Source organism: Macrobrachium nipponense, chromosome 5 (assembly GCF_015104395.2).
Source record: "Macrobrachium nipponense isolate FS-2020 chromosome 5, ASM1510439v2, whole genome shotgun sequence".
In the NCBI taxonomy this organism is placed as follows: domain Eukaryota; kingdom Metazoa; phylum Arthropoda; class Malacostraca; order Decapoda; family Palaemonidae; genus Macrobrachium; species Macrobrachium nipponense.
Genome location: NC_061107.1, coordinates 73,043,629 through 73,065,810, shown reverse-complemented (window position 1 = coordinate 73,065,810; position 22,182 = coordinate 73,043,629). Strand labels below are relative to the sequence as shown.

General features: G+C 46.2%; 1 protein-coding gene across 2 annotated transcripts in view; it reads right to left on the bottom strand.

Annotated features, from left to right (window-relative positions):
* The window catches only part of LOC135215406 (RNA-binding protein FXR1-like), a 196,816-nt gene that overhangs the window by 111,157 nt on the left and 63,477 nt on the right, over window positions 1-22,182 (bottom strand). For both annotated transcript variants that reach the window (XM_064250006.1, XM_064250007.1), the window contains exon 2: window positions 6,680-6,886. In XM_064250006.1, the coding sequence (XP_064106076.1) occupies window positions 6,680-6,886 (207 nt within the window). The remainder of the gene's footprint in view (window positions 1-6,679; window positions 6,887-22,182) is intronic.

The window sequence follows — 22,182 nt, the reverse complement described above, 5'->3', positions numbered from 1 at the left end:
TCCCATCATGCATCTTACGTGGTGGCATTCCTTTGCTCGGCCACTTCGCACCCGAAGCTTTATTGTACACATGCGGCATTCGTTCGGTCCAACGATTTCGTTTTGTATTGCAAATTCGTTAGTGATTTCGTTGTGCTACTTTATCGTGTTGTGAGAACCTAATTAGTATACGTACTACATACGTAACTTAATTACGAACAGTACATATAGTCATGGGTCCCAAGAAAGTTGCTGAAGTTCACAGAAAGAAGAGAATGCTTTCTATGGAGACAAAGATGGACATACTAATAAAAAAGTATGAAGCTGGCTTGCAGTTGAATGTGATCGCAGGAATACGGCTGAAATCCGTCGACGATAGGCACCATCCTTAAGCAGAAGGAAGCCATCAAAGCAGCTACACCTTCCAAGGGCGTGACTATTTTGTCCAACAAGAGCAGCCATGTGCATAATGAAATGGAAAGGCTGCTTCTTGTATGGATCGAGGACAAAGAAATCGATGGCGATACGATAACCAAGACGGCAATCTGACAGAAGGCCAGCGCTATTTTCGGCGATTTGATTGCCCAAGCCGAAGATGACAGCAGAGAGGGGACATCAACAGCAACCCCAGAGTTCAAGGCTTCTCATGGGTGGTTCGAAAAATTCCGTAAACGGACTGGCATCCATTCAGTGGTGAAGAAATTGAAATTACGTATAAAGTATAAAAATGTAAAAAGAAATGTAAAAATCAAAAAAAGACAAAATAAATTTTTTTCAAGTTTTTTGTAAAGTCAAGTGTTACAGTTTTGTTAATGTGTTTTGTAAAGTTTAGTTTGTTTTTCTGACATTTTTGTGTGTGTTTCGTAAAGTTAAGTGTACGTATATCTGCCATTTGTCCTCCTCCTCCTCTGCCGCCACTTTCGGAGATAGCCTCACTCGAAAGGTAAGCTTCCACATTTTATGTTACAGTAATAATATTTCTTGTACACTAATACGTATACACTTTATTTACAGGTTTTGCATTTTTATTCTTAATTTAGGTATTGAATGGTCCAAATTGTTGTAGTATTTCATTGTTTATAGGTCAATTTAGCTTTGTTATGAAATTTACTGAGGTGTTTTTCGAGGGCTTGGAAAGGATTAGCCATTTTACATGTAAAATGTGGTCTAAGATACGAAAAACTCATAATACGAAAGGCGCCTCGGAACGGATTAATTTCATATCTCGAGGTACTACTGTACCAGGTTCTGGTTGGGGATCATCTGAGACTTCTCGAGGTTGACGAGTAATCCTAGAGACCGTATCAAGTCTAACGTTGAAGTCAAGTCCTCCAAACACTTGTTTTCTGACTTGGCCCTGATGAGCCAATCGTCCAAGTAAAGAGAGATGTTGATTCCCTTCAAATGAAGCCACTTCGCTACGTTTCTCATCAGGTACGTGAATACCTGAGGAGCTGTAGACAGGCCGAAGCATAAGGCCCTGAACTGGAAGATCTTGTCCTGAATCACAAAGCGAAGATACTTCCTCGACGAAGGATGCATGGGAACGTGGAAATAAGCATCTTGTAAGTCCAGGGAGACCATCCAGTCTCCTGGACGTAGAGCTGAAAGAACCGAAGCGGACGTCTCCATGGAGAATTTTTTCTTCTCCACAAACCGGTTCAGCGCGCTCACGTCTAGTACAGGCCTCCACCCCCCCGAAGCCTTCGGGACTAGAAAAAGGCGATTGTAAAATCCTGGGGAGTGAGGATCCTGTACCAACTCAATGGCCTCTTTGTTCCACATTTGATCCACCATCTGAAGGAGAGTATCTCTCAGAACAGGGTCTTTGTACCTCGCGGACAGTTCCCTTGGGGTCGAGGTTAGGAGAGGTCTGTCCTTGAAGGGGATGAGGTATCCCTTCCTCAGAACCAACAGCGACCAGGAGTTGGCTCCTCTCATGGCCCAGGCTTCTGCAAACTTCACGAGCCTGGCCCCCACAGTGTTTGGAGGACCTGATAATCACTTGCTTCTCTTGAACGGTCGGAAGGCTGACCTTCCTCGCTTGTCCGAACCCCTCCTTTTAGAGGTGGGTCGTGTAGAAGGGCCTCCACGAAAGGGTGGTTGAGACGCACGAGAGTCCTTCTTTGCAACAGTCACAGCAGGGCGGGTTTTCTTGGCTGATTGCACAAGCAGATCCTGAGTCGCCTTCTCAGTTAGTGAGCGAGAAATATCCTTCACTAACTGAGAAGGGAACAGATGATCAGACAAAGGAGCATAAAGTAAGGCAGTCCTCTAAATCGGAGAAACCGCTTTGGTAAGGAACAATCCAAAAACCGATCTCTTCTTGATGATACCAGATCCAAAAAGGGAAGTAACCTCACCAGAGCCGTCTTGCACTGCTTTATCCATGCAGGATAGAATGCTATGTAGAACTTCTGGGCTGAGAAAGTCTGGGTCCTGGGTCTTCTTAGCCAGCACCCCAAGGGACCAGTCCAGGAAGTTAAAAACTTCTAATACGTGGAAAAGTCCCTTGAGGAGGTGGTCTAGTTCCGACATGCCCCAAGTCGTTTTGGCAGACGATAAGGAGTGTCTCCTAGAAGAATCCACCAGACTAGAAAAGTCTGTCTCCGCTGAAGAAGGGAGCGTCAGACCTATGGCTTCTCCTGTTTCGTACCAGATGCCTCTCCTCCCCGAAAGCCTGGAGGGAGGCATGCTACACACTGTCTTCCCCGCTTCTTTTTTAGTGTCCATCCACGATCCCAGAGACCGAAGAGCCTTCTTCATAGATATAGCAGGCCTCATCTTCAAAAAGGAAGAGGACTTCGTGGTCTTGGTACTAGAGAATAGCAAATGAGGAGAAGGAGGAGCGGCAGGGCTAAGAGAATCCCCAAACTCCTGGAGTAATACGGCTGCTAAGATCTTATAGTTAGACAGACCCTTATTAACTGGAGACTTGTCGTCCGACACATCTTCCAGATCAAGGCCAGTTGGTGTGGAATGTTCACGTCTGGAAGACAAGTGTTCTATAGACCTCCTTCTCTTTTGAGGTGAAGGGCTTCTAGCTGGGGAAGAGCTGTCCGAAAGAGGAGCTCTAGGTACTGAAGAATGAAGAACAGTAGTCTTCTCTTGCACGCACTTAGAAACATCCTCAGGCTTTGAAGGAGCTACAGTAATCTTCCTCAAAGGTTCCGCGGAAGTCCGATGTCCTAAGGAGGAAGAGAGCTTGCCTGGCGACAAACGCCTGGCTGGCGCCTCGCGCCTGGCTGAAGCCTCTCGCATGGTTGGCGCCTCGCGCCTAGCTGGAGTCTCACTATCGGAAGACGACAGATTCTTGGAAGGAGCTTCACGCTTGCTGGAAGAGTCCAAAACTCTGAAAGGCGACTTGTGACGAGGAGAAAGTTGGTAGGCTGGCGCCTCACGCCTGGCTGGCGCTTCACGCTTGGATGAAGGAACCTCTAAATGCCGAGAGGATCTCTTGATAGGCAGAGAAGTATCCTTCCTACGAGGAGGATCCTTGGAGAGCACCCCAACCAGAGAAGCGATCTGTTCCTGCATGTTCAGGAGGATCCTAGTAGTACCAACATCCCTGTCCTTGTCAGAAGGAGGGGAAAGAGATCTGCCAGGCGCAGGGGACTCCCAGTCCACAGCAGGAGGCTCTCTTAGATCTCTTCTTGTCCGAGGGCGACTCTTCTGGAAAGCACTCCGGACTGGAATCAAGCGCAGGCGCTTTCCAGCTCCTCTCCAACGGGCGAGAATGATCTGTAGATCTCCACCCGCGCCTGGGCAACGAGGACTCGGAAGACGAGAAGCACTCGCGAAGAACGCTTTTGCAATAGCGATCTCTGGCGGTCTGAGGCGTTACAAATCCTGCCGAAGGGACGCCTGATCGGTGGGGATCCTCTACAACCTCTGTAAGGCTTTCGACATTCCTTCTCCTCTGGGCCAGGGAGCTTGGAAGAGGTCTAGGCCTGGGAGCGTTGTAGAGCCGACCAGACGCCCCCTCCACAACACTGGGGACACTTACATCACTGTCCACAGCACTGTTCACTGTGTAATCACATTGCTTACCTTCTAAAGCTGCCATCTTAAGCTCCATACTCTTAAGGGCAGCTTTCAGATCTGCTAGTTCCGTTGCCGAATCAGCAGGCTCTGCGAAGGGGGAAGGGGCTGATACAGAAGGAGAAGGAGCAACTTCCACAAGAGGGGTAGAAGCTACCAAATCAGAAGCTTGATCGATAGATCTAGATCTACTTAAACTTTTGGAAGAAGCCTTCCTCACTCTATCTCTCTCTAACTTCTTCAAGTAAGAAGTCAGTGTCTTCCATTCTTCTTCATTCACTCTCGCACTCTTTACAAGTGTTAGAAAAAGAACATTCATACTTCCTGCAACGCCTACATACAGTGTGAGGATCAACCGAAGCCTTCGGCATCCTCACCTTACAGCCCTCATTCACACACACACTCACTACAATTCCAGTGTCAGACATTCTAAGCAAAATCCAAACCAAATTCAAGAAAACAGTCCACTATAGCGTATGCCAATACAACGATCCAAGTACGTCACCAAATACACCAGTCAAGAAGATCAATTGCGATGAAAAACGAAATTCAGCCAAGAGGAACCAACAACCATGTTGCTGGAACCGGCGACAGAGAAAATCTGATTAGAAAACGGGAATGGTTCCTAGTCCTGCCACCCAGCGGCAGGGCGGTAGATCACCTGACCTACCTGTAAGTGTGCGCCGCGAAATTCTAATTTCTGTCGGGGACGACGGAGTCTATAGCTAAGTACATACCTGACAGGGAAGTTGAATGTACAAAAACATTATTTCTTCTAAGTCTGGCCTCAGGAGCCAGGGTATCTGAACTGTCGGCTCTATCTAGAGACTCAGGTCATATAGAATTTCTCCCATCAGGAGAAGTTTTACTCTCTCCAGATCGTCAATTCTTGGCTAAAAACGAGGGTCCATCAATGAGATGGGCTCCTTGGAAGATCCTTCCTCTTCCTCAGGACCCTTCCTTATGTCCTGTTACTGCCTTATGAGCTTATCTTGCCAGGACAGCCATGAGATCCTCTGGCCCTTTGTTCACGAGGGAAAAGGGTGGCACCATTTCCTTAAAAGGCATTAGACAGCAAATTTTATACTTTATTAAACAAGCCAACCCAAACTCGTTCCCCAAAGTTCACGATATTAGGGCAGTAGCTACCTCGATCAACTACTTTCAACATATGAATTTTGACGATCTGAAAAAGTATACCTGCTGGAAATCTCTGACAGTATTCAAACATCACTACCTTAAGTCCTTAGGTGCTCTTAAATTCCCAGCAGTGGCAGTGGGAAACACAGTTTCTCCTGACACTGCTTAAGTAGTTTAGTAATTAGATCTAGATCTCCTTTCTACCTGCCTCACTGACATCCTTCCTGCAATTATGCCACCATGTACCTTTTTTAATGCCTTAGATGCCAAAAAGGGCACTTATTGTGATGGTTTCCTTATTTTTATGCTAGGATTACTCACACATATATTTAATCTGTGAAATTGTATCTAGTTTTTAAGATTAATGTAAGTTATCATAAGTAATCTTAAGTATGTATTATAATCATTTATAGTTCATAAGTCCTTCTAGATTATAGTACTTTAATCTCAATTCTTTTTTTATTTTTTCCTTTCTCATGTTATATCCTCATTCAAGCTTGTGGCCATTTCTCTGGTACTATTTCACGAAGCGAAACGGGCTGAGCCCAGAAAAGGGATTTTGACAAAGGAAAAATCTATTTCTGGGCGAGGGGCCCGTGTCGCCCCGTGAAATCCCACCCTTCTTTACACCCACCATTGGGCCCAAGCTTGACAGTCGAACTCCAAGGATGACCGGTAGAGGCGCTAGTGATGGCGTCGGGAGCGCTAGTAGTAGTCGTAGCTGGGTGCGGGCCTTGCATCGGCCCTCTCAGGTAGGAGGATTTTGTAGAAGGATGGATCTAAATGGTAAGAGACCCGTGGTAGTGGTTTCACTCGCCCCAGAAACCATACCGACACCTTTTATATAAGGTGAGCGAGTCAGAATATTCTGACATTCCAATTTAGCTTTTTTCTCTGGTAACGTTAGCAATTTTTACCTTAGAAATGTGTGCTAAAGGGACATTTCACTGGGCGACACGGGCCCCTCGCCCAGAAAGAGATTTTTCCTTCGTCAAAATCCCTTTTTTGGTTTGCTACTCGTGACAAAAAATTCAAGTGTGTTTCTGTAGTAAAGAAGTTCTGTTGAGCATAAGGAAGGACCATCAGAGGCGACAGAGGCACCAAACACAAACACACAAACTCCCACCAAGGACACCTACACTAATCTAATACATATATTTGCCTTCCATCATACATGCGCCACTTAACATATATGAAATCACAAACCAAAACAATATTCAGATAAAACGTGAAGACACCAGTAAATCATAGCAAATTAAGCCAGCTACAACAAGCAAGTCAAAAGTTCCAAACCAGCAGAGATGTCTTGAGTGAACGATTGCTAAAGCAGCAGACCTTTTCATATCAAAGACAAAAGCTTGTCTTCTAATAACAACATAAGCCAACTCATTGGATTCTTTAATAGAACTTCAGATAACTTTAAAATAGAATTCTTTCCTTTCTATGCAGTATATTTGGGAGGCTCTCAAGTCTGGTATCAAGCTTGATAAACATATAACAGAAAATCTCAACCACTTACTTTTACGGTAGCTTTCCAGTACGCTCTGTAGGGTGCTGTTGTTAGTTGGTCATAAACTTCTACTTCTGCCCCTTCAGGATATTCTGTGGGAAGCGGACTTGGAGGGGGAGGAAGTCTGACCCCCGTCATCGCCACCCTTGTTTCCGGGCACCACTCTCCTTCATATCGCACCGTCACCTCATCTCCAACCATATCAATAACAGTTGCCTGAAACATTAAATAAATAAAAGTTACTTCCAAATCTAAACTAAGCTAATACCTGCATAGTAAGCCCTGCTGTTTAACACTAATTATTCACATTTTACATATAGTACAATGCATTTCCAAGAAAAATGATATTTGTTATTGATACAATAAAAAGTTTCATACATACTTACCTGGCAGATATATACATAGCTAAGACTCCGTCGTCCCCGACAGAAATTCAAATTTCGCGCCACTCGCTACAGGTTAGGTCAGGTGATCTATCGGCCTGCCCTGGGCGGCAGGACTAGGGAACCATCCCCGTTTTCTATCATATTTCTCTCTTCCACCTGTCTCCTGCGGGGAGGCTGGGTGGGCCTTTAATTGTATATATCTGCCAGGGAAGTATGTATGAAACTTATTGTATAATAACAATATCATTTCATACAATCAACTTACCTGTCAGATATATACATGCTGATTGGCACCCTTCGGTGGAGGGTAAGAGACAGCTACTATATGAATAGACAGGTAAACAACATATGTTGTAGGTATAAATAAAACCTTGGTTCCTACCTGATAGGTGGTAGACTTCGTGGGTGTTGCCCAGTAGTCTGCATCACCTCAAGAAACTTTAGCGAGATATATGATCTATGGCCAAGAGTTCTTGTGGGTCTGCCGATGGTGGGTCTTATCCACCCTTACTCGGCAGAGCCTAAAAGGACTTTGTCAATGGGTGCTGATCCACTTATATGACAATACACCTTATGAAGGAGCACACAACCAATCCCGACCACCTGATCCTAACCATATGTTAGAACTAAGGATTGTTACGAGTTATCCCCGAACTCGTCACAACAACCGTAACTCAAAACCACTAACGCACACATACATAATTTTCAAAAAAAAATTATACTCATCTAATTGGATATGAGAGTCTCTTACTGAACAAAACAGACGGCCGCCCGTGCGAGCCTAAGTCCTCCATTGTTCGAAGAGACTCTCGAACATATCCAAAAAGAAGAAAAGTATATACATTTTAAGGATTGGTGTCGGCTCCCGTACCCAGAATCGTATCCGCCGATACGAAAGACCTAGAGAAAAACACTTCTCATATGTCACAACGAACGTCTTTCAAGTAATGAGATGCAAATACTGAGTTGCATCTCCAAAATGTCGTATCTATGATGTTTTTAAGCGACATATTCTTATAAAACAAGAGAGACGTCGCTACAGCTCTTACTTCATGAGCTTTTTACTCTCATAGTTGTAACTGTTCGTCAGGACAGACCTTATGAGCGTCCGTAATGACGTTTCTTACAAAGAACGCCAGAGCATTCTTGACATCAGTCTTGTGGGGTCTTTTACCGCACCACCAAAGACCTTGTCTCAGAGCCTCCAACTGACGCTTTCTCTGCAGGTAGAACTTCAGCGCTCTAACAGGGCATAGAGACCTCTCTGCTTCTCTGCCTACGAGACTCGACATTCCTTTGACTTCGAATGACTTAGGCCAGGGATTCATGGGATTCTCGTTTTTCGCTAAAAACAGAGTCTTAAACGAGCAAATAGCCGAGTCTCCCTTGAATCCTACTTTATCCTGCAGAGCTTGTAATTCACTAATTCTCTTTGCCGTAGCTAAAGATAATAGGAATAGGCATTTTCTAGTTATGTCTCTAACGATGCCAGATGAGGAGGTTCGAATCTATCCGATGACAGATATTTGAGACTACGTCCAGGTTCCAGTTCGGAGGTACTGGTTCCTTAGACTTGAAGTCTCAAAAGATCTTATGAGATCATGGAGATCTTGTTATTTGCCAGATCTAATCCTCTGTTCCTGAATACAGCCGAGAGCATACTTCTGTATCCCTTTATTGTGGATACGGCTAGATGAGATTTTTCTCTCAGGAATAGCAGGAAATCAGCAATTTCCGCTATAGAGGTAGTGGAGGAGGACAACTTCTTGGATCTACATCACCTTCTAAATACCTCCCACTTCGATTGGTATACTTTCGTAGTGGAGGTTCTGCGTGCTCTCGCGATCGCGCTTGCCACTTCGCGAGAAAAGCCTCTCGCTCTGACAAATCTTTCGATAGTCGAAGGCAGTCAGAGCGAGAGCGGAGAGGTTTTGATGGTACCTCTTGAAGTGTGGTGTCTGAGAAGATCCGTCCTTCTTGGTAGGGATCTTGGAAAGTCTACGATCCACTCTACCACCACTCCGTGAAACCAGTTCCTGGGGCCGGCCAAAAGGGGGCTATTAACGTCATCCTCGTCTCCTTTGACGCCACAAACTTTTTCATTACTAACCCCAGGATTTTGAATGGGGGAAAAGCATAAACGTCTACTCGAGACCAGTTTAGCAGGAAGGCGTCCACCATAAGTGCTCTTGGATCTTCCACGACCGAGCAAAAACACTTGGGAGCCTTTTTGAAATGAATGTTGCGAAGAGATCCACCCCATGAGGAGTTCCCCTACCCACAGAGACCAGAGATCGAGACACACTTTCCTCGTGTAGTGTCCATTCTGTATGAAGGACCTGGTTCCTCCTGCTGAGCCTGTCCGCCCTTACATTCCTTACTCCCTGTACGAACCTTGTAAGCAGGGAGATGTTCCTGTGAGACGTCCAAAGTAATAGATCTCTCGTGAGCTCGTAAAGGGAACGAGGAGTGCGTCCCTGTTTCCGAATGTAGGCAAGTGCGGTGGTGTTGTCCACGTTTACTTGCACTATCCTGTTTGACACCAGCGGTTCTAGGCTCTTCAAGGCCAGATGTACTGCGAAGAGCTCTTTGCAGTTTATGTGCCAAGACACCTGTGCTGGTTGCCAGGTGCCTGACACTTCCTCTGAGCCTGATGTCGCTCCCAACCTCTCTCTGACGCGTCGGAGAACAACACTAGGTCTGGGTTCTGTGTTCTTAGAGAGATCCCTTTGTTCTCTTCCAGAGGGAGCAACCACCATTGTAGGTGTGACTTTATCTCCACTGGAATGGGAAAAACGTCCGACAGTTGTCCGGTTTTCCAGCTCCAAGACCTCTTGAGGAAGAATTGAAGCGGACGTACATGCAGTCTTCCTAGAGGGACGAATTGTTGTAGCGAGGAAAGCGTCCCCAGAAGGCTCAACCATTCCCTCGCTGACGTTTGTTGCTTCTCTAAGAAGAGAGAGACTATTCGCAAACCTTTTGCGATTCTCTCTTGCGAAGGAAAAAACTCGAAAACCCCGAGAATCCATCCGAATCCCCAGATAGACTAGGTCTTGTCTGGGGGTCAACTGAGACTTCTCGAGGTTCACAAGCAATCCCAACGCTTTGATTAAATCGAGAGTTAAACTTTAGGTCCTCCAAGCACTGTCTCTCCGATCTGGCCCTGATGAGCCAGTCGTCCCAGATTACATAGAGACATTCACTTTTGAGGTGAAGAAACCTCGCCACATTCTTCATCAGGCTTGTGAAGACCTGAGGAGCTGTGGACAGGCCGAAACACAAGGCTCTGAACTGAAAGATCCTTCCCCCGTCATGAAACGAGGTACTTCTTCGATGAAGGGTGGATGGGACGTGAAAGTAGGCGTCCTGGAGATCTAAAGACACCATCCAATCTCCCTGACGTAATGACGCCATGACTGAAGCAGGAAGTCTCCATGGAGAACTTCTCCTTCTGAACAAATTTGTTCAGAGAGCTGACGTCCAGTACTGGTCTCCAGCCTCCCGAGGCTTTCGCCACCAGAAAAAGGCGATTGTAAAACCCCGGGGAGCGTTGATCCCGTACCAATTCTATCGCTCTCTTGTCCCACATTTGCTCCACCATCGATCGAAGAGTAATCCATATCCCTCAGCAACAGGATCCTTGTATTTTGGCTGATAGTTCCCTTGGTATTGACGTTAAGGGAGGAATGTTCAGGAAAGGGATACGATATCCTTTCCTTAAGATCGCCAAAGCTGACGCGTCTGCATTTATCAGTGTCCAGGCTTCCACAAATCCAGGAGCCTGGCACCTACTGGAGCTTGGAGGAGAGAATCTTCATTTTCCTTTCTTAAAGGGACGAAAAGCGATCTACCTCTCTTCTCTGGAGCCTTCCTCCTTTCTTAGACTTCATCCCAGAGTCTAAGGAATGTAAAGCTCTTTCATCGATATGGTAGGTTTCATTTTGAGAAAAGACGAAGGCTTCTTCGTCTTAGTACTGGAAAAGAGCGATCGCGGAGAAGGAGGAGCGGCAGGAGTCAACTCGTCTCCGTACTCCTCCAGCAGTAGGGTAGTCAACACCTTATAGTTAGAGAGACCTTCTCTTCCCATATATTCGTCATCCGAGTTTCCTCTAACTCGGGATCCACATGCTTCTCCGCTCTCCTTTCCGAACGTTCGTCTTCTTGAGGAGACAAACTCCTAATAGGAGAGGGGCTAAGGGAATGATACTCCTTCCTCTTTCCCGCTCTAATAGTTTTTGAAGGCGTCATCGGCTTCGGCTTCTCTAGAATCGTTAGAAACGCTTACATGACGCTTCCCGCTTACATGACGCTTTCCCGTTCGGACAAGCGGTCATGGAATGACGTCTTTTGCTGACTGTCTCGATGACGCTTCGCGCCTTGGAAGAACGCTCCGCTCTCCAAAGGCGTCCTACTTGGCGTCATAATATTGGAGCGAAGCGTCCATGTCTATGCTCCTTTTCCAATGGACGCTTCGCGTCTAAAAGACGTCTTACGTCTCTCTGGCGTTACGACACTCTCGTAAGCACCTGTTCTCGCTCTCGAACTAGACGTTTCTGTAAGACGTTTAGCCGTTTCCGTCTGTATGACGCTTCTCGTTGAACAGGTGAGAGAAGACGAGACTTCTTAATTGGAAGCGTCACGTTCCTTCCGACGTGGCGCTAAAACTCCCACTAAAGATGACAGTTGCTCTTGAACTGCCATGATGATCTTTCTTGACGCTTCTCCCACGTCCAGTGCCTGACGTCTTTCGTCATCACTCGGGAGAAGAAGGAAAGGGTACTTCCGCGTACACGTCAGGTGACGCTGACGTCCCCTTCGCTTTCTTGCTAGAAGACGGAGCGTCATCTGAGAACGCTCTGGACTAGAATCAATGTCAGGCTTCATATGGACGCTTCAGCGGTCTCGACAAGTTCGATTCCTTCCACCCTCGTTTAGGTGAGGAGAGGAGATGACGAGAAACACTCGCAAATGACGCTTTTTCTAAAGCGCCATTGAGCCGCCTGCCACGAAGCAGAGCTAGCTGAAGGGACGTCTGACCGTTGGGGATCCCCCACAACCTCCTTAAGGCTTCGACTTTCCTTCTCCTCGGGACTTGTGAGCTTGTAAGAGGTCTAGGCCTGGGAGCGTGCAGTCGCAGGGACGATCAAACGCCCCCTCCACAAACACTGGGAGAAACTCACTTCACAGTAATGTTCACTTTCACTAGCCTTACCTTTGAAGTCCGCCATCTTGGACTTCATGTCTCTAATTGTAGCTTTCAGATTGGCGATTTCCGATGCCGAATCCGAAAAAGCACTCTGAGAATGAGATACAGAGGGAGAATCTACAGCAGTAGGATTAAGGGAATTATCAGTAAAAGGGCCTCAATAGGCCCTTGAATCACACCTTTCAATCGTCTAATTCTATCCCTCTCTACTTTCTTCAAATAAGAAGTCAAAGTCTTTCCACTCCTCTGCATTCAATCCCTCGCATTCCTTACAAGTATTGATAGCAGAACACTGAAACCCCCTACATTTACGGCATACAGTGTGAGGATCAACCGAAGCTTTCGGTATCCTCACCCTGCAGCCTACATTCACACACATTCTCACACTCACATTAGAATCAGACATACTGAGAAAAATCCAAAAGAGTTATTCCAAAAACAGTCCACAGTAGCGAATGCCAAAACACGATCCAAATACGTCACCAAAAAGCGAAAAAAAAACGTTGATCAAATGTTGAAAAATGAATCTAAGTCAGGAGGTAATAACACAATGTTGATACCACCGGCGACAGAGAAAATATGATAGAAAACGGGGATGGTTCCTAGTCCTGCCGACCCAGGGCAGGCGGTAGATCACCTGACCTACTGTAGCGAGTGGCGCGAAATTTGAATTTCTGTCGGGACGACGGAGTCTTAGCTATGTATATATCTGACAGGTAAGTTGATTATATGAAAAATATAAAATAATCAGAGGGCAAGTACTTTATATATAATTTTTTCTCTCATCATTTTGCATTGATTCTTCCACCACACAAACTTAGATCACTTCCTTTTCAGGTTGTCTGGTAGAATTAAAAAAAATTATAGTACTATATGTATACATATATAGTACATACTATATTCAATGCAAGTAATGTCTACATAAAAAAAATTCTCAAAAATGGTATGCTGGAATTTTGTAATTTTCACCACTCACATTTAAAAAATTAGGTTTGGCTTTTGCAGAGGTATGAGATAGAGATTCTGTCATTCTTCCATCTCTACATTTACTGGCCTCTCAACATGCCTTAATTTATTACTCCCATATTTCTGTTACTGGTAACTATAGCTTCTCCCCCTCCACCCCGACAAAACACTAGATTGTAACATTTTACTTGTGCAGTATTTGCCAACATCTCAGTATAGTCAACAGTCGACTCAAATGGCACTAAAATAAAAAATAGATTCAACACAGTATAGTTGATGACATCTCAATAGAATCAACAGTCGACTCAAATTGCACTAAAATAAAAAATAGATTCAACACAGTATAGTTGATGACAAATATTGCCTATTAGTTGAATGCCTATTATTCACCCCACACAATCCAGAAGATGCCAAGACAGAAAGAGTAGAGGCTACAGACATAATGCTCACATGCACTATCATACATGTGTACACTACGAGTCTTGAACATACAAGGCAACAAAAATGCCTACACAATGATATTCAAACAACTCACCATGATGCCCAGCTTTATAACAACATAGCAACCTTTGGTGTGTAAACAATATATGCAAGCACACAATACAGATAATGCATGCACATATCAGGAGTTCTTGACTAAACAGGCCCACTCAAGAGCCAGACACTCACGACATCCAGTAGTACTGCAAAGCAGCAACCTGCAGCACAAGAACCTATTTATACATGTCCAGCACAATGATAGAGCTAACTGTTATCTGCTTACCTCCACAGATGTACTAACAGAGGGAGAATTCAAGTCAGTTGTTATGTCTGGAAAAAATAGGGAAACACTGGTTCACCAGCACTCCCAGAGAACACAGTGTTAACCATGTGAAATCAATCTTGCGAGTAAGCAACGTCACCAAAACTTTCAGAGGATGAATGTGCTCACTCAATGACTGTACAGACTTTTCGTGAGAAGACTTGTGAGACCACCTCTTACAGAAGGAAGAGTGAGCAAACACTGAGGAAGATATATGCTGCTTTTTTTTTTTTTTTTTTACCTTACTCGGCCAACTAGTCTTACTCTCTATTGCTGGAGTAGTAGACATCCTGGCAAGTAATAAGTGTTGGAGTATGCCTGCACTCAATGCCAAATGCAAGATGACCACTACAATAATCTGAACAGCACAGAGCTCCTTAGCACAAACAGCATCAAAAGATGGGTTGCCTGGAATAATCATGGACAGAAATATCTACAAGTAAGCCAGCAAAGCCTACAACAAAATAAGGGTAGTTACTGGCAAACCAAACCATGTGCCTGTGTCAACTGGAGAGAACTTCGGCATGTACATCTGGGTTGGTAATGGCAGAAAGCACTTGTTAGTTGCTTCCCTTACACCTCCAATACACAACACTAGTTGAAATGATGATCATTATCAGTAGCAGGAACCTGACACCAGGTTCACATTGCTAATTTGCTTTTGCTACCCCTAGATTGTGATGTGTGGGAGTTTACCCAGCAATAACCTTCAGTACCTTTGTAACTCCTGAACCGAACTCATCTTGAAGGATAAGGGCTGTACGGAACATAATGACCGTATCAGAGTAATTTGATTGGATTATGCTAAAGAGACCAATATCCTTGGAATGTGAAATATGATATTGTTATGATACAATAAAGTTTTGTACATACTTACCCGGCAGATATATACTTAGCTATAGTCTCCGATGTCCCCGACAGAATTTCAAATTTCACGGCACACGCTACAGGTAGGTCAGGTGATCCACGCCCCGCCGCTGGGTGGCGGAACTAGGAACCAATCCCGTTTTCTAATCAGATTTTCTCTTCCACCTGTCTCCTGAGGGGAGGTTGGGCGGGCCATTAACCATTAAACGCCGAAGCGGTAAAATGACAATTTGTCCAAAATTGCATTTTTCCTAACTATACAAACCTGAGGTCCTTTTACAATAGGAAGGTACTAGCGGCAGCTGGATAGGTCGTAAGCTTTCGAACAAGGGGTTCGGTAGTTAACTGCTTGTCTGACAGTTGCGCTGGGAGGTAAACAAATCACTTTTGCTTTTGGCCCAAGCAAAAACTGCAGAGTGAGGGGTGGCATGAGGTGGGACTATGTGTAAAAGGACCTCAGGTTTGTATAGTTAGGAAAAATGCAATTTTGGACAAATTGTCATTTGTTCCGACACGGCATACAAACCTTCGGTCCTTTTACAATAGGAAGACTCACTTCTTGGTGGGAGGAATCTGAGTCTTTTGTGAACAGACTGGTGTTCGCCCAACCTTGGAATGCCTCCCTGGTCGTAAGAGCGAGGGAGGGATCCAAGCCTCAGTCCGATTGATCGGGGTGTGCACCGCAAGATCAATGGTCAGACCTCTGGACCAAGTACTAAGAGAGAGGCAAGCGTATCTCTTTGTACCAGCAAACAAGAACAAGTTCCTATTTGCAAGAGGCAACATAAAGTTATGGTTTGTCTCTTGTTGGCATCCACTTCCCCCCCCTTGTAGGAGGAAGTGGTGGATATTCGCTCCCATCCCTAGTGAAAGGGATAGGATGGGGCTCTGTCGAGTAGCTCACCTGCATCTCGTCCTTACCAGCAAGGTGATGACCGTATCCCTCTACCCACAGGTAGAGGGGTGAGAAAAAGATAGGAAGAGAAGCCAGTCACTCTCTCATTCACTTATCTATTCTTACAGCACACCCAGGACTTGATGCTGTTCAGCCTGCTAGGGTCTGGGTTAGCTACACAACGTGTTGAGCAAGCCACCACGGGTCCCAAGGAAAAACGATCAAGGACCTATTGTGGGCAATATCCAAAAGGTAGAAGGAGGTGCCAGTGGTCTGGTTGTACCAGACCCCTGCCTTCAGTACCTGCGCCACGGAGAAGTTCTTGTGTAACTCGAGGGAGTGTACTTCTAGGTCATCTTGGTGCTGACGAAGAGTCTTCAACACTCAGTCTGGGATGTCGAGTTTCTTCAGAAAGAGCGGTCGCGCTTTCACAGGACAAAGCAGCATCTCCTTCGCATCGAAGGCGGTGAAGTCCATTAGGGAGGGGATTGTGAAGGACTCTAACCGATCGTCAGGAACCGAAGGGTTCTGAGTCTTCGCTACGAAGTCGGTACGAAATCGAGCGTCACGAATCCCCATCCCCTGGATGCTTGACTTCGCAGGAAAAGTCATGCAATTACCTCAGAGAAAAAGAAGGGAATGGTCGTATGACCTATCCCTCTTCTCGACTTCGGTGATGTCCTGTACCCATACTGGTCTATCCGTCTGCAGCGAAGTCGTCTCACATTCTCCTATCCCCATGCAGTGAAGTTCTTCTTCTCGGTAGTGGATAGGACACCGACACTCAATGGTGGGTGTCGATGGTATGGGTACTGTGACAAGCCGTTAGGACGAAGAAAAGACTGTTATGGAACAACCGATCTAAGTCCACAGCGAAGTTCGTAACTGACTTGGCCGCTCTGACAGCTGCCGACTGACTGCGTTCGGTAGGAGGCAAGTTGTCTAAGCACCCGAGCAAGTCACGTGACCTTCGCCTTAAAAGGGTTATGCCAAGAGACTAAACAAATAATTTGTTCGTCACCGATGCCAGTAAGGCGAGGTGATGATTCTCGTAAGGCATGTGCCCAACAGGCGAAAGTCAATTGCCTTCTAGAGACCGAGGTCCCTGATGGCAAGATATCTCATAGTATAGTTGATTCTCAGCTAAGGAGAAACAACACTATGTGTCGTTGAAGACGAAGGTGTACAGAAAATGCAACCTACGTCTTCACAGCTGAACCGAGAGAAGGATTCTCAAGATTCTGAACCTGTGCTACAAAGACTGAGGACGCTAACCACTATTCATTGCTGTCCGGTGGGAGGATCCCCCGTAGTTGCAATAAAAGCGGAGCGCTTTTCAGTAATGAAGACACAGGGAAATACTGCCTGAAGAACTGCTTCTCATGGGCTGAACATTTGGAAGTAGAGCTGTCAGGTCGGAGAGTAGGCAATGTCTTCTGACACATCTGTTAATTCGGGGCGAACAATGAATAATTGCACACCTACGAATACGAGATATTTTGAAGACAAACTCAGATGTCTGCAAAAATCATTCGCATTATCGCGGTGCGATGCAGCGGGAGACTAGTGCAGACTTCTGTTACCGTGCGGTAAACAGAAAGATGAAAGAGTCCAAGAGATATCTCTGTTGAAAATTCGCCAACCAATGTCGAAAGGCGATGAAATCGAGCGTCACAACAGTAGATGGTCCTTCATTATTGCGAGAAATCCCTGTTAATCAGAGACCTAAGTCCATGATTGTTGGGTAGAGATACGGTTCGGTAGTCAATCAAACCAGGGGAGAGAGAGACGTAACCGACCGTGCATCTCCGAGACCTAGCTGATACTGAGCTGCTATCAGGCAGTTCAATACGCAGTAGCTCTCGGTGACTCGTCATCCTGAGTTGCCAGTTAATCCCTTCTACGAAGGAATGCATTCAGCTAGAACCATCAAGCATAAAGAATACACTCGAGCAATTATATTTAAACGAAACGGATTTCGGTAAATACAAAAGCTGATTTGGTGTTGTCGTGACAATACCAAGTATCTAAAATCGAAACTGATAACTGCTGGGAGGTTGCAGGCAACCCTGAGTTGCAGTTCAATTAAGATACATTCGTCTCGGTCACAAACCGTAGAGTTAACTACAGTATGCGCCTACCCCCCGGACAATTCAACTGTTAAAAGAATCATGTCGCGAGGGTAATATACGTAGTATATTTGTAGGTTCTGTACCACGACCTCCATCCTAAATTCTTTTCCCCTCGAGGAATGAGAATAAGGACTGGAGATCGACCGCCTTCGTTCTCTAGTCAAGAGAGTGAAGGAGAAGTCTTTCCCAAAGGAAAGCTTCAATGGTGAACAGAATACCGAAGACGATAGTTCAAGCCAAACTGGAAGTTCCCGTCCGTTCTTCTCTATTCCAGGTTAATCGCCTACTGTGAGATACTCTTCTTTCAGCAGCAGTCTTCTTCCAAATGCTAGAAATTACAGGAATTCGAGCATAAGCGAGGTTCCCTTCCCGATTATCGTGTAACAATTATCGGGGATTCTCGCTCACTTTGGACCGTGGTCTCGCCTAAGTGTTTGGAGATCGTAAAAAACTCGAACACTCTGAGGGCGCTAGAAATTCCGTAGATTTCTAAGCACTCTGCGAAACCCCACCGAATTTGTCAAACGATATCGGCTGGTGGGCCGGGTCCTCTCGATTCCCGTAGAAATCGAGAAAGGGCAGGATCCCTCCTCAACGACCGGGGCTTACTCAGGTAGGACCCGAAGGTCCCCCCGGTAGCGCAGCCCCTAACGTGGGATCTTACAGAGAAATCACTGTAGAATCCCTCCCCTTTCCCTCGTAGCCGTAAGGGAGAAGGGAATGGGGGAGGAATTGGATACTGGCTCGCCTTCCCAGCGGAACTAGCAGTTGGAGAAGAAAAGGAGCAGCCATCGCCGTAAGGCGATGGCCTCTCAGAGCCTGGAAAAACGTATCGTCAGGAGAAAAGTTTTCCCGAGGAGGGTTATGCACTCATACTGTAGGTAAGGGTCTGCCGCCACTGTGAACGTCGTCTGGGTGGGGCTGATCGACACCTGACAGGAGAGAGCCGATACCGTCCCTCCGATCATTCCAGTCCTCGTCGAGGTCGAAACCTCTCGGGTCCCAAAACGACTCGAGCCGAGACATGGCTTTGCTGGTGGGAGCGGCGATCCTTCCCCGAGGTCGTTGTGCTGACGAACCAGCGCCATAACCTCGGCAAAGTTCCTCTGGATCTCGGAAGTCACACATCTTGCAGAGTAGGACCGTTAAGCCCTTCGAACAAGAGCATATTCCGAGAACCTTCCTCCTAAGAAGGGGAACAGCGACAGCCCTCTCGGTCTTCTCCATCCACTTGCGCATACGTCCTGGCCGGTCCAAGAACCTTGCCTGGCACGTAGGGCATCGTGGTGGGATCATGAGGGGCGCACCCCTCACGATCACTCCTCAATACTACCTCGCTCCTCCCGGTGTAACCCGAGGAGGTTGAAGGTACGGGAGAGGCAGACCTGACGCTCCCCTCCTCGCTCGCTGGCAGAACCAGCAGGCTTGGAGGGCTGCAGGCGATCGTCAACCCGCGGTGGCGATCGAGCTGCAGGCCTGGTCGAACCGTCTCGCTGTGGAGAATGGCTGGAATGAGCACAGCAGCCCCGATCTCGATGTCATAAGAGCTGGTGCTGGTTGCCGTACCCGATCGCTCTCTGTGAGAGCGACGGTCAGGCAACCTGCAGGCTCCACTGTCACAGTGAGACCGGTGCTTGTCCTCACGGCACGTCACGCTCGTGGTTCCAGCCGTGGCTGGCAACCGGCGAATGGGGGGACCTCTTCCCAGCCTCAGCCCGTGGCCGTCGTGGACCGTCACGTCCATCCCGGGTAGCCAGCTGGTCGCCGCGAGAGCGAGAGCTGGTTCTGGTGAGAGTCGCGTGAGCGGCTGTCACCAGTCTTTTCCGCTACGTGCCGTGAACCTGACGCTGAGCGGGCTCAGAGGTCTGGTTCCTGGCTGCACGGTCACTGGTAGGCGACCGTACACTCGGTACCTCCCGCGAACGAGAGGCCGAGACGGACCCTGATGCAGTGGCAGAACCACTGACACCAGGCGAGGAAGTACCGGTGTTAGCCGGTACCCTCTGGTCCCCGTAGTTCTTCTTCCTTGCAGAAGAAGTAGACGGGCCCCACTCCCGAAGGAGCAGGAGGACCAGCGGAAGGAACCCTCCCGTCCCACCGAGGTGAGACGGGTCCCGAGAAGCTCGCCCGGGAGGACTTCTTAGGAGGGAGGAGGCAACCTTCTTCTTCCTCGGCTATGAAGCCTTAGAAGTCGAAGGGGAAGAGGCGGCAGCCGACGACGATGAAGAAGATGAAGGCGACGTTCCTCCTCTTCTTCGTCAGCTTCCTCAGGACAGACGTAAGATCTGCCCTCCAGGGCGGAGCCGGGGCTGCTGTAGCCGAAGCTACAGGGCCCGGACGCACCTGTACAGACAGACCAAAGTCTGGGGTAGTACCACCACGAACAGGGACGACGTCAGCAGGTATGGGCATCTCAGGAACAGCAGGCACAGCCAGCACAGCATCGGCAGGGACAGCCAGCGCAGCAACGGCAGGGACAGCCAGCGCAGCAACGGCAGGGACAGCCAGCGCAGCAACTGCATGGACAGTCAGCCCAGAATCGGCAGGTACGGCAGGCAGCACCGGAAACACAGGAAGTGGAGCAGCAGCCAGCAACATCCTGGTACCGGCGGCAGGTCCAGGGGCGAGCTCTAGGGCAGCGGAAGTGTGGTCGCGGCAGCGCGGCAACCACGAGCGGCGGCGGCACGCCCCCCTCTCGGTACGGCGAACGGCACTTCACAGCGGCTGTAGGCAAGACTGTTACCACGTGAGGAGAGTACACCAGGTGAGGAGGGACGTCGTCACCTGGAGTCGATATCGTTGTCGTGGTCACCACTCCATGGGATTTTTTTTAAAATTCACCATAAATCTAAATATTGTGCTAGAGACTTCGAATTTGTTTAAAGATGAAGATAAATGACTGAATATTACTAGACTGTAAGAGTTTTAGCTTATAATTGCGTTTTTCTACCATTTCGGTAGAGTCAAAGTTGACCGAACGTGGTTTTTTTTCTATTTATCATGATTTATATACAAATATTTCAAAAATGAGAAAAACTACAACCTTCAATTATTTTTTGTTGTATTCTACATGAAATTGCGCATATTTTCATATATAAAACTTTATGTAACGGCTAATTTAAAATGGTGCAAACATTACCACAATCGCACGTATGATTTTTTCGGAAGTTACCGCGCGGACGTAAAGAAAATGTTATTCTTTTCATAAATTCACCATAAATCGAAATAATGTGCTAGAGACTTCCAATTTGTTGCAAAATGAAGGTAAATGATTGAATATTACTAGAATATAAGCGTTTTAGCTTACAATTGTGTTTTTTGACCATTTCGGTAGAGTCAAAGTTGACCGAAGGTTGAAATTTTGGCAATTATCATTATTTATATGAAAATATCTCAAAGCTGATAAAAGCTACAACCATGGGTGGTTTTTAGTTGTATTGTGCATGAAATTGCGCACATTTCCTTATATAAAACTTTATATAACGGCTAATTTTAAAATGGTGCAAACATGACCACAATCGCATGTATGATTTTTTCGGAAGAGTTACAGCGCGGACGTAAGGAAAAAGTTTTTTCATAAATTCACCATAAATCGAAATATTGTGCTAGAGACTTCCAATTAGTTGCAAAATTAAGGTAAATGATTGAATATTACTAAAACATAAGAGTACTAGCTTACAATTGCGTTTTTCGACCATTTCGGTAGAGTCAAAGTTGACCGAAGGTTGAAATTTTGGCAATTATCGTTATTTTTATGAAAATATCTCAAAACTGATAAAAGCTACAATCATGAGTATTTTAATGTTGTATTCTACATAAAAATGCGCACATTTTCATATATAATACTTCATGTAACTGCTAATTTACAATGGTACAAAAATTATGTCAAAGTGACTAAATAATTTCAGAGATGTGTCACAGATACTTTTTAGTGCGGCAAGAAAGAAATTCGCGCTTGTGCGCCATGCGTAACGATTGTAAACAAACAACACCTTGATCCGTGAACTCCCAACATCCCCAAGGAGGGTGATTCAAAAGTTTTAGGCTGGTAGGCCCTATAAGTATTTTTTTCCGCGAATTTTTAGAAAAAAACTTTTGTAAGTCGACGTAGAAAAATACGTCCAGTCGGCACACGGGGAAGACAAAAAACGTCGACGTAAAATACGTCCAGTCAGAGTAAGAGGGTTAAGAGTTTATTTTTGGCTCCTTTTTTTTGTCATTGGCTGAAGTTTAGTATGCAACCATCAGAAATTAAAAA